General features: G+C 41.1%; 3 protein-coding genes and 1 long non-coding RNA gene across 4 annotated transcripts in view; all 4 read left to right on the top strand.

The window, feature by feature from the left end:
- Positions 1-15824, top strand: part of LOC306943732 (uncharacterized protein) — a 699978-nt gene that overhangs the window by 82850 nt on the left and 601304 nt on the right. The gene's annotated exons all lie outside the window — the stretch shown is intronic.
- LOC306935614 lies at positions 7896-9047 on the top strand. The gene is made up of 3 exons (XR_013791402.1): positions 7896-8190; positions 8313-8433; positions 8578-9047. It is a non-coding gene; the product is annotated as an uncharacterized lncRNA (long non-coding RNA).
- LOC306937071 (uncharacterized protein) lies at positions 9906-11351 on the top strand. Its single transcript, XM_079520743.1, has 5 exons — positions 9906-10002; positions 10169-10342; positions 10509-10682; positions 10770-10945; positions 11120-11351. The coding sequence occupies exons 1-5, from the start codon at positions 9981-9983 to the stop codon at positions 11279-11281; spliced, it is 708 nt and encodes a 235-aa protein (XP_079376869.1). The 5' UTR covers positions 9906-9980; the 3' UTR covers positions 11282-11351.
- On the top strand, positions 11283-13425 carry LOC306937060 (ATP-dependent DNA helicase RecQ-like). Its single transcript, XM_079520734.1, has 5 exons — positions 11283-11468; positions 11552-11722; positions 11853-11972; positions 12225-12507; positions 13130-13425. The coding sequence occupies exons 1-5, from the start codon at positions 11362-11364 to the stop codon at positions 13400-13402; spliced, it is 954 nt and encodes a 317-aa protein (XP_079376860.1). The 5' UTR covers positions 11283-11361; the 3' UTR covers positions 13403-13425.

Here is a 15824-nt window from a genome sequence, read left to right as displayed (position 1 = left end):
ATACCTCCTCTTAAACTGTACAATATTGGTGCTTTGTTTGAGTTCCAAAGCCAGACCATTCCACAAGTTCACCCCACAGATTGTTATACATTGACTTTTCATGGTAGTGTTGACAAGAAGTTTCCTCAAATTGAGCTCACCTCTTCAATTATAACCCCCCTCTCTGTCAAAAAACATGTTCTGTATGTTCACTGGTAGTAATCTATTTCTTGCTTTAAACATGACTTGTGCTGTTTTGAACTTGACCATATCTATGAATTTCAATGCATTTAACTGTAAAAAAAGAGAGTTTGTGTGTTCCTGATATGTGACATTTTTCACTATCCTTATTGCTCTCTTTTGTAATATGACCAATGGTTTGAAATTACTTTTACCCCAGATCTCCACACAATAATTAAGATATGGTAAAACCAGTGAACAATACAGAATGTACAATGCCCCTTGATTTAGAATTTGTTTTGATTTCCCCAGTATAGAGACACTTCTTGCCATATTAGCTCGTACATATGAAATATGGGGTTTCCAGCTGATTTTGTGGTCTAGTATCACTCCAAGAAATGTTATTTGATATACTCTTTCTATATTTACATTATCTATCGTCACAGTAGCTTGTGTTTGACGATTTCCAAAAAACATGATCTTTGTTTTACTCAAATTTAATGACAGTTTGTTTTTGTCAAACCACCGTTTCAATGTATTCATTTCTGATGTGATCACCTCCAAAAGCAGCTGCAGATTGTCCCCCGAATTGTCCCCCGGTTCAGGGTTTTTAATAAGGTAGTGGTGGATGAAAGAAGCGGTTGAAAGTGGGACACATGATGTTGAGCCTGAAAGAAAGCAGAGGACAATATGTGAGTAGACTCATTTTTAAATTACATAAAGATGCCTCTTTTTCCAATTCTGCATGTCACCTGTATTCATCCCACTGACAAAGTTCGCCAGCCATCCATTTTCTCTGCTAGCGACCTCATCTGCCTCCCCATCTTCTCTGGATCCTTCAACGTATCAACATATGTGAAGTTTGGAAAGCCCATATGGCTTCTACCAGGGATAAACCGGAACAGCATGTCATTTTTGTACCCTGCTACAAATTTTACAACATCCTCCCGCCTTCTCCTGGATGATGCTGCACCACTGCTGTGTTGTGTTGCAGCCTGTCCAATTCCAGATCTTCTGAACAGCTCGTCCAACTCTTTTCCAAATGAACCAGTCAGCTGAGCACAGCGATCGACCTGCACATCTGTGTACATACCTCTCGCCCGCTGGAGCATGTCTGCAAAACAGTTGCATTAAATACAGGTAGGATATACTACAACACCTGACGTTTAAGAGTAAGACATTTTACTTGTAGTAAGAATATAATATGTGAACCATTTTTAGTAAGATGCTGCTTTTTTTTACCTTTGAACTCGTTGTTTTGAAGTTCATTTACAAGGTCTAAGGCAATGTTGCATCCAGGTCGACCAGTTAGGTTTGCAACACGGTTCCACTTGAGGTCCTCCCTGACCCTTTCTGGGTGAAACCCCTCAATCCCTAATGTACAAAAATAACCGGTCACAACATGAATTTATATTAAGACATTATAAAACATTTCAAGAAATTCAGTAGCACACATCTTTGATCCTGCACACTGCCTTTTTAGTCTACTGCAGAGTGTACACCTAACCTCAATATTGATAAATAGAATGTACCTGTCAGGAATTGATGTGCAATTATGAAATATTTCGGATGTTTTCTATCCGGGAATCGAACCATGTCAGTTTTCCAAAAGTCTGTCATGGCATCTCCATCTCCCTCCCTCACAGCATCTCGCCGGGTGATGTTATACAGACCCTCCCAAATGACTGCTTTGCTATAGTTAAGCACATGGTCAGTTGGATTGGTTTCTTTGTGGTGTAGGCATTCTCCCGAGCAGTACCATGTGGCTATATCATACGAAGGGGGGGGGGGGGGGAACACACACACACACACACACACACACACACACTTGTTACTATAAAAGACAAATTAAAATGCATGGAATTGTGTGGTTTTCCTTTTAAATTGATTTACACATACGTTGCTTGGCCTTTTCTTTTTCTGAGCTACTCAGACAGTTTTCATGGTACCACACAGCTTTTTTACACTGATTGGCAAGTGCACACTGATACATTGTTCCACCCTGGCGTGTTTTGCAGTGGCAATGCACATATGAATCATTGTCTTGGCATTCTTGGCTGCAAAACCAGTCTTCATCCGCTGTGGGTTCGATTGCCATGTCAACGCAGCTCCGGTGAAACCACATTTCCCCGCAAAGGTTGCTGCTGCACTGGAACATAGTTTCTCCCATTTTGTCTGTAAGAAAAAAGAACCTCTTTTACTGCCAAAGACATAGTACTAGTGCTCGCATGAAAGTGTAACAGTACATTATATCTGAACCACTTCACCAGGGTACACACTTGTAATACTGAGGGAGCATTTATCCAATTACAAATGTGTTGCCCTGATTGACAACCATACATGGCTGCTTGGAAAAGGGGACAATAGACGAGGAAAAACACTTAGAAAATAGGAATAACTTAACATACTTTGGTCACAAATACAGTAGGGGTACAGCGTGGACTGGCTTCCCCTCCTTGAACCAGATGGAGTGGCAGCTGCCCTTGCCACTTTCTTGATGTCTTCATGACATGTAGGCATCCAGCAGAAATCGACAACTCTATGCGCCATGTTAGAAAGCCAGTCCATCTGTGCTTCTGGATCATCTGGGTAGTCTGCGGGTGTCTGGTTCACACTTTCCAGTTCGCACAAGTCGGTGACAAAAAGTGTGACGTATGCCTCAACAACAAACTAGGAATGAAGTAGATATGGCATTAATTTCAAGCACCTGTTATCTGTTACAATTCCAAATAGGCTACAAGGGAGAAACTGTTCCATCTTTACAGAGAATAAAGAAAGTATTACCAAAACAAAATCCCAGACATGTTGAATGTTGTCCTTCACTTCCTTACGAAGGGACTTGTGGGAGAAGAAGTGTTTCATTTGAGACAAAGTCCCACGTGCCTCTAGACTTTTGTTTGACATCAAGAGGTCCATCATATCCTACAATATAGAATAATGTTATACACAGTGTGCTACAATTTATATTTTTCTAATGTATAGTGGTTCAAAATGTGCTTGTGGCAGAGAGAGAGAGGGAGGGAGAGAGAGAGGGAGGGAGGGAGAGAGGGAGGGAGGGGGAGGGAGGGGGAGAGAGAGAGAGAGAGAGAGAGAGAGAGATATGTGTGAGAAAGTTGTGTGAGAGTGCATCGTTATCTTTGTATTGGCCGGTTTCCCAGAAGAGGAAAGATTACAGATTAAAATAATGATCAACAATATGAAAAGAATAGTGAATATCATTGGTTACTAAATGTCAACTTAACCTCTGAGTGCTATGTAGCAAACACAGTAGTCAGATGGAAATTCTCTGTCAATAATAATATAAAATATATCAACCTGAAAGCATTTCATTTCTTTATGAAACTCCTGGGGTGCTTCAACCAGACCCTCAAATCAGGTCCATCATATCCTACAATATAGAATAATGTTATACACAGTGTGCTACAATTTATATTTTTCTAATGTATAGTGGTTCAAAATGTGCTCGTGGCAGAGAGAGAGAGGGAGGGAGAGAGAGAGGGAGGGAGGGAGAGAGGGAGGGAGGGGGAGGGAGGGGGAGAGAGAGAGAGAGAGAGAGAGAGAGAGAGAGAGATATGTGTGAGAAAGTTGTGTGAGAGTGCATCGTTATCTTTGTATTGGCCGGTTTCCCAGAAGAGGAAAGATTACAGATTAAAATAATGATCAACAATATGAAAAGAATAGTGAATATCATTGGTTACTAAATGTCAACTTAACCTCTGAGTGCTATGTAGCAAACACAGTAGTCAGATGGAAATTCTCTGTCAATAATAATATAAAATATATCAACCTGAAAGCATTTCATTTCTTTATGAAACTCCTGGGGTGCTTCAACCAGACCCTCAAATCTGGCTTCGGGGGTTGAACCATTGGCTCTGTTACGCTTGCAGCTCGTAATTCTTTCAATGGTCAATGCGTCACCACTGCACAGAATTTCATAGGGCGTGGTCGCAACAGTTGGTACATATTTGTGTAGGCCGTCCATTATTTTTGTAACGCCATCATTTGAAGCTGGATCCTCAGACACCACACCTAGGCTGACCTATATTGATCAAACACAACAGACTAATAATCTCACAATAGACATCTTTTAAACATTTAGCCAGAAATGAAGTTGAACCACCTTTGTATGGTTGATCATGATTAAAGGTGAACTTACGATAGTGCTCTTTTGTCGCATTGCCTGTGTGTAGCGATGCGGAATGTGTCTAGTCACTGTTTTTCTGGGCCCTTTCAGGACTGGGAAATTGTCAGCAATGATACGCATGACAATGGTTATCATTCGCTGCCGAAGAGACTCGAATGTCTAAATTTCAAACAGAAAGAAGAAAAGACTTAAACATACTTATAATATATAATGTATGTATAATAATACAGTGAGACTTATAGTTATAACTAATTAATGTTCATACTGCTTTTGTGCTTTGTAACTATTGTTATGTAAATGAATATGTATGAGTTCTTATACACAGATTATAATGCATTATAGACACATGTGCATGTGTAGCAAGTTAACAGTAAATTATTCATTGCTTGATCACCCACTTGTTGACTGGGAAGAATCTTTGCTGGTGAAATTTCAACAGCCGGGATTGGTAGACCGGTCAGCTGGCTGAAATTGACTCTATAGCGTGTGGCAAATTGGTATGCCCAGATCATAAATTTATTGCCATGTTCACTGCTCAGGTGTTTCGCATGAGCGAGCATCTGTAATGTGAACAATAGAAGGATGCATGAGTAAAAATGTTAAACAGTAGAACTGTATTTTCAGTTGCAAATACATGAACATAGGAAACTGGTGGAAATGTACTTTTACTTCAGTACTGTACTTAAGTACAATTTTGAGGTATTTGTACTTTACTTGAGTATTTCCTATGTCCAATACTTATACTTATACTCCACTAAATGTCTGAGCCAAAATGTGTTCTTTTACTCCACTACAATGATTTGAAAACTGTAGTGACTAGTTACTTTGGAGATTTTAATTTTGATTAGAAAAAATCATACATTAACCACTTCAACCCTATACATTTCGGCCATTTGAAAATAGCCGATCTCCAAGCTCACAATGCGTCGCAACGCGACGCATTGTGAGCTTGTTGATCTGCTATTTTCAATAGTCAAGTACACTTTCAATTCTGTACTTTTACTTTTACGTACCTGCACATTGTCAAAGGACAGAGAATAAGCATTTGCACGAGCCGCTGCGCGACCTGTCTTTTGCCTACGTCTTTTGACTCTTTTTGATGGTTTCTATAATGACATGATTATTTAGTCATTAGAAACATATGAAATATTCACAAGCTGGCTGTGGCTCAGTTTTTGGAGCTGATTGCAAGGCCTTGAAAGGAAGTGTTTGGGGTAAAAGCATTAACTACCATTTAAGACTTACCTCCACTTCCTTTTTCCAAACTTTGACCATTTTGTCATGGTCCAAACGCAGTCTGTCTACATGCCTTCTAGCAGTGTTTTTGCTTAGACTTATTCCGAGTTTATTCAGAGTGAGAAAGATCTTTCCTGTACAACCTTGTCTCCACATGTCCAAAGACATTGCAGCTTGAACGAAATTCATCTTAACGGAGTGGGTGAACATTATAATTGAGAAAACCAGTCCCTTCCTTTTCATCACAAGGGCTGTGGCTTCCTCTGTGGTCAGCCTTCTATAAACACTAAAAATAAAGCGAAATGTTATTGTAGCAAAAAATAAACAAAAGCTGTACAGGCAGGCAAGCAATAGCAGATTGATTATGTTTAATATACCCTGTGTGCTCATCTGTGATCGAATGGCGTTGTGTGAGCCTCTTCGGCTCTGGAAACATAGCAGTCATGCAGGTCATAGTGAGATTTGCTTTTTCCAAAACCCAGTCTGTGGACTTTTCCCACGAGAAACCATCCAGCGATTCTGGGGAAAGTTGTTTGCTGAATGGGCCATTTTTATCTGACTGTAACTGCTTCACCTGAAAGTCATTAATAGGACTACATTTGTTTTTGATAGAAAAATGTATTAACAGTTTGCAGAATTACAGTACATTTCAAGCACAAACTCAATACAAAGGCTGTTAACTGTGAGTGGACGACCCAATTAAGCATTACACTTGTTTCCAATAGGGTCCACCATGTTCACACACACACACACACACACACACACACACACACACACACACACACACACACACACACACACACACACACACACACACACACACACACACACACACACACACACACACAAGCCTTGAATTCATGGTGATCTTTTGTTTAAAGACATTTTCAACAATTTAAGATCTCCATTTTGGCAGGAATATGCTTGGAAGATGGAAACAATGTTGCACATTCATCTATATTTTTTGTACAAACTGCTGTTTGAACTTTGTTTACAATGTTTCTATATTTAAATAAACTACATTACATTTGACCATACATTTGACTCTTGTGTTATATTCTTGTGAAATATTCAGTAAAGTATAGCTCAAAGGCTACATATTCAGTCAGACTTTTGGTGAGTTGTCCTGACAACTGACCCCTAAACGTGAAGACATCTCACCCCGAAAGTGGCCAAAAGTGAAGACATCTCACCCCTGGAAAAGCAGGGGTGAGATGTCTTCACGTTTAGGGGTGAGTTGTCAGGACAACTCACCAAAAGTGGCAAAAGGGGTGAGTTGTCTTGTTACCGTTCAAATCATCAAAAACATTTAGAGACGTACAAATAGACACTTCTATATAGACAAAGGACAGAACAGGAATTCATCATAAAGGAGGTAAAAAGGGAAAAGAAACATATACAGTGATACTATGTTTGATTGGTGTTAAATAGAACTACAAACAATATTATGTACTTCTCACATTTGGGTTAAATGGAACAATACAAATATTAATAATATAACAATGTAACAAAGAACCAAAAAAATAACAATAAAACATAATTACCTCTTTCTGTATTGTCTCAGTGACTATATTGTACATTGCAGTTTTTGCCATGGGCAGCATCATTAATATGCGTATGACTTTTTTGTACCGTCTTTTCTTCAGATCTGCAATAATCTCTGTTAATCGACCAAGCCTTGGAGTGCGTCGTTTAGTGTATACTGCAGGTCCTCTTGGCCTCGGTTTCTCTGGGACAGAAGGTGTATTCTCAGCCGTTCTGTCTGGGGTAAGTGGGCCTGTTTCTTCCGGGGTAGATGGTTGAGTAGATGTCCCCTCACCCGCAAGACTCTGCATTTTGGCTGCAGGCAAACTGTTTGAAGTCCCACAAAAGGTCCTTTTTTTGCCTTGTAGCTTGCTCACCGTGGAGAATCGTTTAATACAATTGCCACACACAAAATCTGTTAAGGACAGACCGGGGAAAGCTAGTCTTGCTGTCCTTGGACTTGAGACAATAGATCCAACACTATATCTATTGTAGCCATGTGCTTTTTTGCGGATTTCGTGTTGGCATTTGCTGCATATAGGCTTCGGCATTTTGGAAACAAATAGAAGCAGGCCAACAGGTCCTCTCTCTCACAGCTGGAGGCGGTCAGATCTCTCTCTCTCCCTCCCTCCCTCCCTCCAGGGTTGCCATGTTGGCTTGTTTCCCACCAAAGTGGTGCTTGTTTTTCGAGTGAAGAGTTGGCTTGTTTTGGGCTTGTTTTTGGAGGTGGGTTGGCTTATTTCTCTCACAAGAGTTGGCAACACTGCCTCCCTCGTGTTGATATACCGCTCTGTCTTCCCCTGGCCTGGATCATCATTTCACTCTCAGCCTATCTAGTGTCTACACTGTCCTGCGAAAGTTTAAACATGGAACTGGTGAGCTGGAGTTTAAACGCGATAGATCACATATTCTCCACAAGACAAGCTCAGGTCGCTGACCCGTCATGCCCGCATGGCACGAGCGTCGCTGGTTATGCCATGAATCATTTAAATAGATGGGGAGCCGTTTGTATGTCACCGATGGCGGTCGAAGACTGCGAAGATGTATATATTATTGGCTTCCTGATCACCGGTATGTTGCTGCTTGGAGCGAACAATGCCCTTTGTCATCGCAACATGGGAAAGAAGGTAATTAAATAAGTGTAATGCTTTATGGTGTCGTCCACTCACTGTTAACAGTTTTTGTATTGAGTTGTACTTGAAATGTACTGTAATTCTGCAAACTGTTAATCAATCAATCAATCAATCAGGTCGCAGTGCTGGATGGAAAAATGGACACCATGAATGACAAGATGGACACCATCCTGCGGGTCCTTGCTGCTCCAGACCGGCCCCTCGAACACAACACAGAGAGATTCCATGCCATGCAAGGTGGACCCTGTTGTAAACAACTGTAATGCTTAATTGGGTCGTCCACTCACAGTTAACAGCCTTTGTATTGAGTTTGTGCTTGAAATGTACTGTAATTCTGCAAACTGTTAATACAATTTTCAATCAATCAATCAATCAATCAAGGTTTGTTGAAGACCAGCGGCGCCCCCCCCCAACATGCTCTCCAGAAGGGACCCCCCCCCCCGGACAGCCATGAGCGAGGACATCTCTATAGCAAGTTGTTGCTATCTCCCACCATGAGTCATGTGGTCTGACCTTGCATGCATTCCAGAAGGAGGACTATGGGCTAACTCACACACTGCACATCTGCCTCCCATCCCATCCCACCCCCCCACCCCCCGCTCTGTCTCAATCCCCATCCACCTCCTCCCCCTCAGCCATGCCTAAACAACCACGTATTACCAATCTTACTTGCAACGTTATGTGATGTCTTCTTATGCCCCCACCTCCCTTGTCCAACCCAACCCTTTCTTTTTCTTTTTTTCCCTCTCAAGATGCAAAAATATGACTGCATGTTATTTGTCTCTATTCTCCGTTAATGCAATGAGTGCCACTGAAACAATTCCAATCTACTGTTGACATGGCAATAAAGTCTGGAATCTTGAATCTTGATTCTATTATTGATAACGATCACCTTATCGATAAGTCTATTGATAACGTGTACTCAATAAGCTTGTTATGGGATTTCTTGGGTATCGGTCCCTATTTAACAGTAACTGTGACTTAGAGGTGGCAGAGAAGTGATACAGAGAGTGAGAGAGACAGATAGAAAGTTTGAACGGGAGCATACCTACAGTATGTTCCCATGCAGGTTAAGAACTCCACTTACAATAAACCTAAACTAGAAACCTAACCTAGTAATTTCAATAATTCTAGTAAGACAAAGTATTTTAGAAACTTAGTCTTGTAGCAAATTACTACTTTAGTAGCAAATTCTGATTTAAGCTCAGTCTTTGAACAATCCATTTAACTTTAGTCCTGCCTAGGCTACTTAAACTATCTAGTCTTAGCCAACTAAAAATGAACACTGACATAAAATTAACTAAAACATAATTGCCCACAAAGATGGCAAAAACAAACATTCTTTGTACATACAATTATATAATTGTATAGTACAAAACACTTCTTAAAGTGTCCTTAAACCAGAAACCTAATGCTAACCCTAATCCCTAAGGTAAGTGGGGAACATGGACCCTGGGGAACATAGGGATGACCCCGTTTGAACTAGAGACAGATATAGTTAGACGAGTATAGCGCCAAAGGCTATCTGACCTGTGACCCTGTTCAGTTGTGCAGGTTGTGTAATTGAGAACTGTGCTATACAGTCCTTTTTTTATGAAAGATTTGTTTTGTGGCTTTTTTCCTTTGATATAGTTATTAGTGAAGATACACATGGAAGTAGGAGGGAGAAAAGGGGAGAGACATGCAGCAAAGGTCGTCATGAACTGGACTCGAACACACGACATGCTGTCAGGCCAGAGCCTATCTGTGCCATCCACCTGGACCGCTTGGCCAGCGGGCGCCCCATGCCTCCCATGCCTGCAGACAGTAAGTTATACATTTTTAAAGTAGGCTATTTAAGTGTTTGTTTTATGCATGAGATCAGAAAATCTGACCATTTAATCACAAATATAGGCTACACAGGAATGGATCTGTGCTATACAGTCCTTTTTTTATGAAAGATTTGTTTTGTGGCTTTTTTCCTTTGATATAGTTATTAGTGAAGATACACATGGAAGTAGGAGGGAGAAAAGGGGAGAGACATGCAGCAAAGGTCGTCATGAACTGGACTCGAACACACGACATGCTGTCAGGCCAGAGCCTATCTGTGCCATCCACCTGGACCGCTTGGCCAGCGGGCGCCCCATGCCTCCCATGCCTGCAGACAGTAAGTTATACATTTTTAAAGTAGGCTATTTAAGTGTTTGTTTTATGCATGAGATCAGAAAATCTGACCATTTAATCACAAATATAGGCTACACAGGAATGGATCTGTGCTATACAGTCCTTTTTTTATGAAAGATTTGTTTTGTGGCTTTTTTCCTTTGATATAGTTATTAGTGAAGATACACATGGAAGTAGGAGGGAGAAAAGGGGAGAGACATGCAGCAAAGGTCGTCATGAACTGGACTCGAACACACGACATGCTGTCAGGCCAGAGCCTATCTGTGCCAGCCACCTGGACCGCTTGGCCAGCGGGCGCCCCATGCCTCCCATGCCTGCAGACAGTAAGTTATACATTTTTAAAGTAGGCTATTTAAGTGTTTGTTTTATGCATGAGATCAGAAAATCTGACCATTTAATCACAAATATAGGCTACACAGGAATGGATCTCGACCTCATTTTGGACGAGGTCTCTCCTTTTCCTCTCAAGGAAAAGCAAAGGGCCATTATTAAAGCCTTAATTGGAGGAAAACACGTCTTTGCGGTTTTACCTACCGGATATGGAAAAAGCGCTACGTTTGGCCTATTTGCACATGTGATGGACAAGGTATTCACATTACATTTTATCCGCCAGTAGAGAGCCACACTCACGCACGCACGCACGCAAGCAAAAATTATTTAGCCTACTACATAACTACATTTACTACACTTTTCTTAAGCACAATTGGACATGCATTACTTCATTAATGTTGTTCTACTAATGCTACTCACTTTTCCACAGTTGGATGTAGGAAAAAAACACATTGTCCTTGTGGTGAGCCCCTTGAAGGCTTTGATGATGGATCAAGTCAACATATGGACGGCCAAAGGAGTGAATGCCGCTGCAGTAACCAAAGATATGGGCAGCGACGCAGTGACAAGTATGTTACAAAATAAACCTTAACAAAATGCACATATTCATACAATAACTATATCCAATGTTGTTTGACAGGTGTCAGTCAAGCGGAAGTGTCGCTTGTATTCATGTCACCCGAATGCCTCCTTATTGAGCCGTGGTGGTCATGGATCAAGTCCTACAAGGACAGAATCTGTCTTCTAGCTATAGATGAAGCACACTGCATCACAACATGGTAGGATGAAAGTGTACCGCATTCTCAATATTGTAAACAAAAATTGCTCATTGTCACAATCAAGTTGTATTTTTATTTTCTAGGGGAGACGAATTCCGGCCGGACTACAGAAAAATCCCCACTGTCCGGTGTGCCCTTTCCTGTCCTATGTTGCTTTTGACAGCAACAGTTACAGAGGACATGGTCAAAGACATCCTTGATCACTTTAAACAGTCAATGGACGACGTGGAGTTCATCACTTCCTTTCCTGACAGGTGTGGGTGTGTGTGTGTGTGTGTGTGTGTGTGTGTGCCCCCAATTTCAGAACCACAGAATACCAATTTATGTGACCTGTTTTTGGGTACATACTTTTATTGATTTTATTTATTTGTGTTATATATTAAGGCCTAATATACATCTGTCCTCGAAGACAAGTACCCTCAACTACTCCAAAGAGCTGGCTTGGCTTATAAAGGACCTCAAGGAGATGGGACCTTCGTCTCCTAAATGCATCATATATGCCAAGTGAGTATGTAATGATGGTGTATAAGGCATTGGTGAATTCTTCTTTGACATTTTTAAGTGTGCTGAATGTTTCTGATTGGTTGATAATTGTTGAGATAAATGTGTTAATCCAATGAATGATACATTTGTGATTTATCATTTTATTCATAAAGATCAAATCAATGAAATTGTATTATATTTGTCAATAGGCACAGTGGCACGCTGCTATGTATAATGTTGATACTAACTACATTAATAACTGTTCTTTTATAGTTCCATAAAGCATGTCAGAGAAATCTATTATGAATTGTTCGTGAGCCTTCAGGATGGATTTTGGAATGGCAGGGAGCATGTCAGCCAAAATAAACTGGTAGACATGTTCATGAAGAACACAGACAATGTAGCGAAAGCTAGGATCCTGGCCACATTTGTCAGACCTGACAGCCAAATCCGATGTGTGGTGGCGACAGTTGCATTTGGAATGGGTATCCACATGGAAGATGTCCGGACTGTTGTGCACTGGGGACCCCCAAAAACCATCCTGAACTATTGGCAGGTATGAGCTGGAATTACACCTATTTGGCAGATTCAAAACATATTGATTCTAATACTATAATGGCATGATTAATTTTAAACTGAACTGTAAAGTTATTAAATCATGCATGCAAATACAACATACAGTCAAAATCACAAAGCTTTCCAATTATATTGTGTACCAATTCTAGATTCCTATAAATTCTCAATTAAAGTAGGCCTATGGGGAAAATGTATAGATTTATTAATGCTGAACTTGAAAACTCGATCTATTTCTCAAGTCGGAGACACTGAATTCAAAATTGGAAACAAACATGCACATATTGGTCTGATCGTTTTTGAGTGGTGTAAACCACTCCTACAACTGGCTTTTGTGTGCAGAAAAAAATGAGCATGGTTGCTATGTTCACAATAATTGGTGTAAGGTTTTATATAGCCTGATCAGCTCTGATCTGACGTAATTAAATCACACCCGGGTGAACTGGATGACCGTAGCAACCATGGTCATTTTCTCTGCACAAAAAAAGCCAGTTGTGAAATCACATCCGGGTGTGATTTCATTACGTCAGATCAGAGCTGATCAGGCTATATAAAACCTTACACCACTCAGTTCACACGGGTGTGATTTTTTCTCTACATGGTAGGAGGTGGGACGGTGTTCCCGTGATGGAGCTCCAGGGAGAGCCATCATGTATGTGTACAGTCAAGTGAATATGGCCAAAGTTGTGGACAAATCCATGATCGACCTCACCAACAATAACGTATGCCTGAGGAGGCAGGCACTGAAACACATCCTCTTGCCCCAGATGGATGCAGAAGATGCACTAGAAGCTGCATGTGGAGGAGATATGTGTTGCTGTGTGTGTGACAATGTGCGATTGTGTGCTAGTGTGCTATTATCATTGCAGGGTTTTTGAGCAGTTTTGGTTGTGGGAGTGGGCATTGCTGTATTATTACATCACGTGATTTATTTATTTACTCCACCACTACTCCCAGCTCTTACCTTATTAAAAACCCTGAACCCAAGTTTAGAGTCCGAGTCAGTTCTTGTTCACCAAAGTATGTCACAATGTATTGTCACAATGAAATGTCTTGTAACCAGGTACATTGGAGGCTTTCACAGACTAAACAATAACTGCAAAAGGTCCTTAGGATATATAAAATCTGATGATGGTTTCAAAATGTCTGTGTTGAAGCATGTGAACATTTTCTGTGAACGAGGCTGCTTAATTGCTATAAACGTGCACAGGGGTATAGGTTATTTAAATTATGTAATGTCTATTTGAATGACAAGCCTAAAGAGGTGCCACTTTTGTGTAATGAAAATCATTAACTGATTATAAGGTATGATGGCTATAGTGGACTGGATCCAGGCATTGCACACAGACAAAGATTATTGACCATTTCAAGCCAGGAGCAGTGCACCACCCTGTGGCACCAACCGGCATTGCACACTCACTGGCAATTCCAAGTGAAAGGCATGAGAAAACATTCGTTTACAGAAAGCAGAAAACACAATACAGCAATACAATCAAAACACATTGATTGATTGATTGATTGAAGAATTTATTAACAGTTTGCAGAATTACAGTACATTTCAAGCACAAACTCAATACAAAGGCTGTTAACTGTGAGTGGACGACCCAATTAAGCATTACACTTGTTTCCAACAGGGTCCACCATGTTCAAATCATCAAAACATTTAGAGACGTACAAATAGACACTTCTACACAAATTATGTACATTTGAAACCTGTTGCAAAGGCACACAGAAATCATTAAACTGACGAATCTTCACACACACAGCCATATATTGTACACAGTGATACTACTACTAATAATAAAAAAAAATGCAATTTCTGTATCTGGAATCACTTTGAAAGGTCTCAGAAACAGAGCTACAAATATTGGGCCATAATTACGTGAGTGTAGTCACGTGAATGTAGCAGACACAACAACAACAGAACAAACATCCACCACAGCAAGTACGAGCTCCGCCAATCAGAGGCCAGAACGTAGGAACGCGCAGCTAACCAACCCCGACGCTGGAGGCGGTACAATAGGATGTCAATAAGGAAGTCAAGGAAGGAAGGAAGAGAGCTGCCAAACGGTCGTACAAACATTAAAAATACTTAACGGCTTCTGTGCCGTTCGGGGGGGGGTGAGAGGGTTCGTTGTATCCTATAGCGTCCATATGCTTCTTTTGGAATATGTCAGCGTGACACCGACACCGCAGCACAGGGCTAAGTCAGGGTAAGTCAGATTGCGTCCCATGTCGCTTGAATCCGGTGAGACCGGACCCTACGTCGTAGGGGTCCAAAGGAGCTCAACCCGGGGGGTCCGGAGACGGGCTAGCTTTCGGCCTGAAGGTGGTCAGTAGACCGAAAGCTTGCAAAAATAAATACTTTGTGCACAGATCTGAGTGTGCGGAGCTTCCCTTTGTCTCATTACTACTCGGTAAAGGGAAAAAAAGACAATTCAAACCGACAGGGACTTTACCACTACGCCACCCCGGAGCGTACAACACAGCACATCCCAGATTCTGCAAATAAATTAAAAAGAAAGGCTAAAACAAAGTGGAAAAGTTTAGGAATTAACCAGTAGAGCGGTCACAACAAGGTGCTATTTTTCAAATGTTATCACTCCAGGTGGTTATAATAGGTAGCAAAGGGATAATTGCCTGATGTTTTTCCCTCACTGAACGGTGTCTGTGGGTGCGTGGTAGTACTAGTATGTGTATGGCGTGTAGATGTAGGTGTGCGTTGTAGGAGCTGCAGAAAGGAATGGTGTGACTGCTGCTGTGGATGTTTGTGAATAGACTGCTGTGGAGATGCCTGTAGATTTTGGTCAAATGAATGCTGTGTGGAATTGGATGACTGTGGGTGTTGATGGAATGGATGTTGTGTAGATGGCTGGTAACTGGGATGAGGAGGAAAGGATGTGTCAATGGGACCGCCCTGCTGGTTCATTCCTGCCATAAACTCGACAGCTTGAGTACATCTCTCAAATGATTGCATAAACTGTTGTAAAACATGAGAAATTGACTGCAAGGTCTCCGTTTCCTTCTCTGCCTGTTCCTGCTGATTTTTGAAAAAGGTTTCCCACATGGCGTTTGTGCTATCAGAAGACTCTTTGCAGAAGACCGTCTCCATATATATATATATATATATATTGTAGCATCTGACCCAGACCAAGACACAGGAGACAGTACATGATTTGAACATTTTAGGCCTAATATTTCTATAAAACTTGCGGCCATTATGGGCATCAATGATAAGTTGAATGAAGGGTAAATGAAGGTCTCATCAATTGTGCAATGTGCACGTTGAAATAATGTACA

The sequence above is a fragment of the Electrona antarctica genome, assembly GCF_951216825.1.
Source record: "Electrona antarctica genome assembly, chromosome: 2".
Taxonomy (NCBI): Eukaryota; Metazoa; Chordata; class Actinopteri; order Myctophiformes; family Myctophidae; genus Electrona; species Electrona antarctica.
Note: the sequence above shows the minus strand (reverse complement) of the source record. Positions and strands in the feature narration are given on the sequence as shown.

Coding starts and splice junctions, on each gene's coding strand:
- LOC306937071 (XM_079520743.1), top strand. CDS start 9,981: ATGCCTCCCATGCCTGCAGACA. Junction 10,003..10,168: donor GCCTCCCATGCCTGCAGACA/GTAAGTTATACA, acceptor CCTTTGATATAG/TTATTAGTGAAGATACACAT. Junction 10,343..10,508: donor GCCTCCCATGCCTGCAGACA/GTAAGTTATACA, acceptor CCTTTGATATAG/TTATTAGTGAAGATACACAT.
- LOC306937060 (XM_079520734.1), top strand. CDS start 11,362: ATGTCACCCGAATGCCTCCTTATTGAGCCGTGGTGGTCATGGATCAAG. Junction 11,723..11,852: donor ATCACTTCCTTTCCTGACAG/GTGTGGGTGTGT, acceptor TTATATATTAAG/GCCTAATATACATCTGTCCT. Junction 11,973..12,224: donor AAATGCATCATATATGCCAA/GTGAGTATGTAA, acceptor GTTCTTTTATAG/TTCCATAAAGCATGTCAGAG.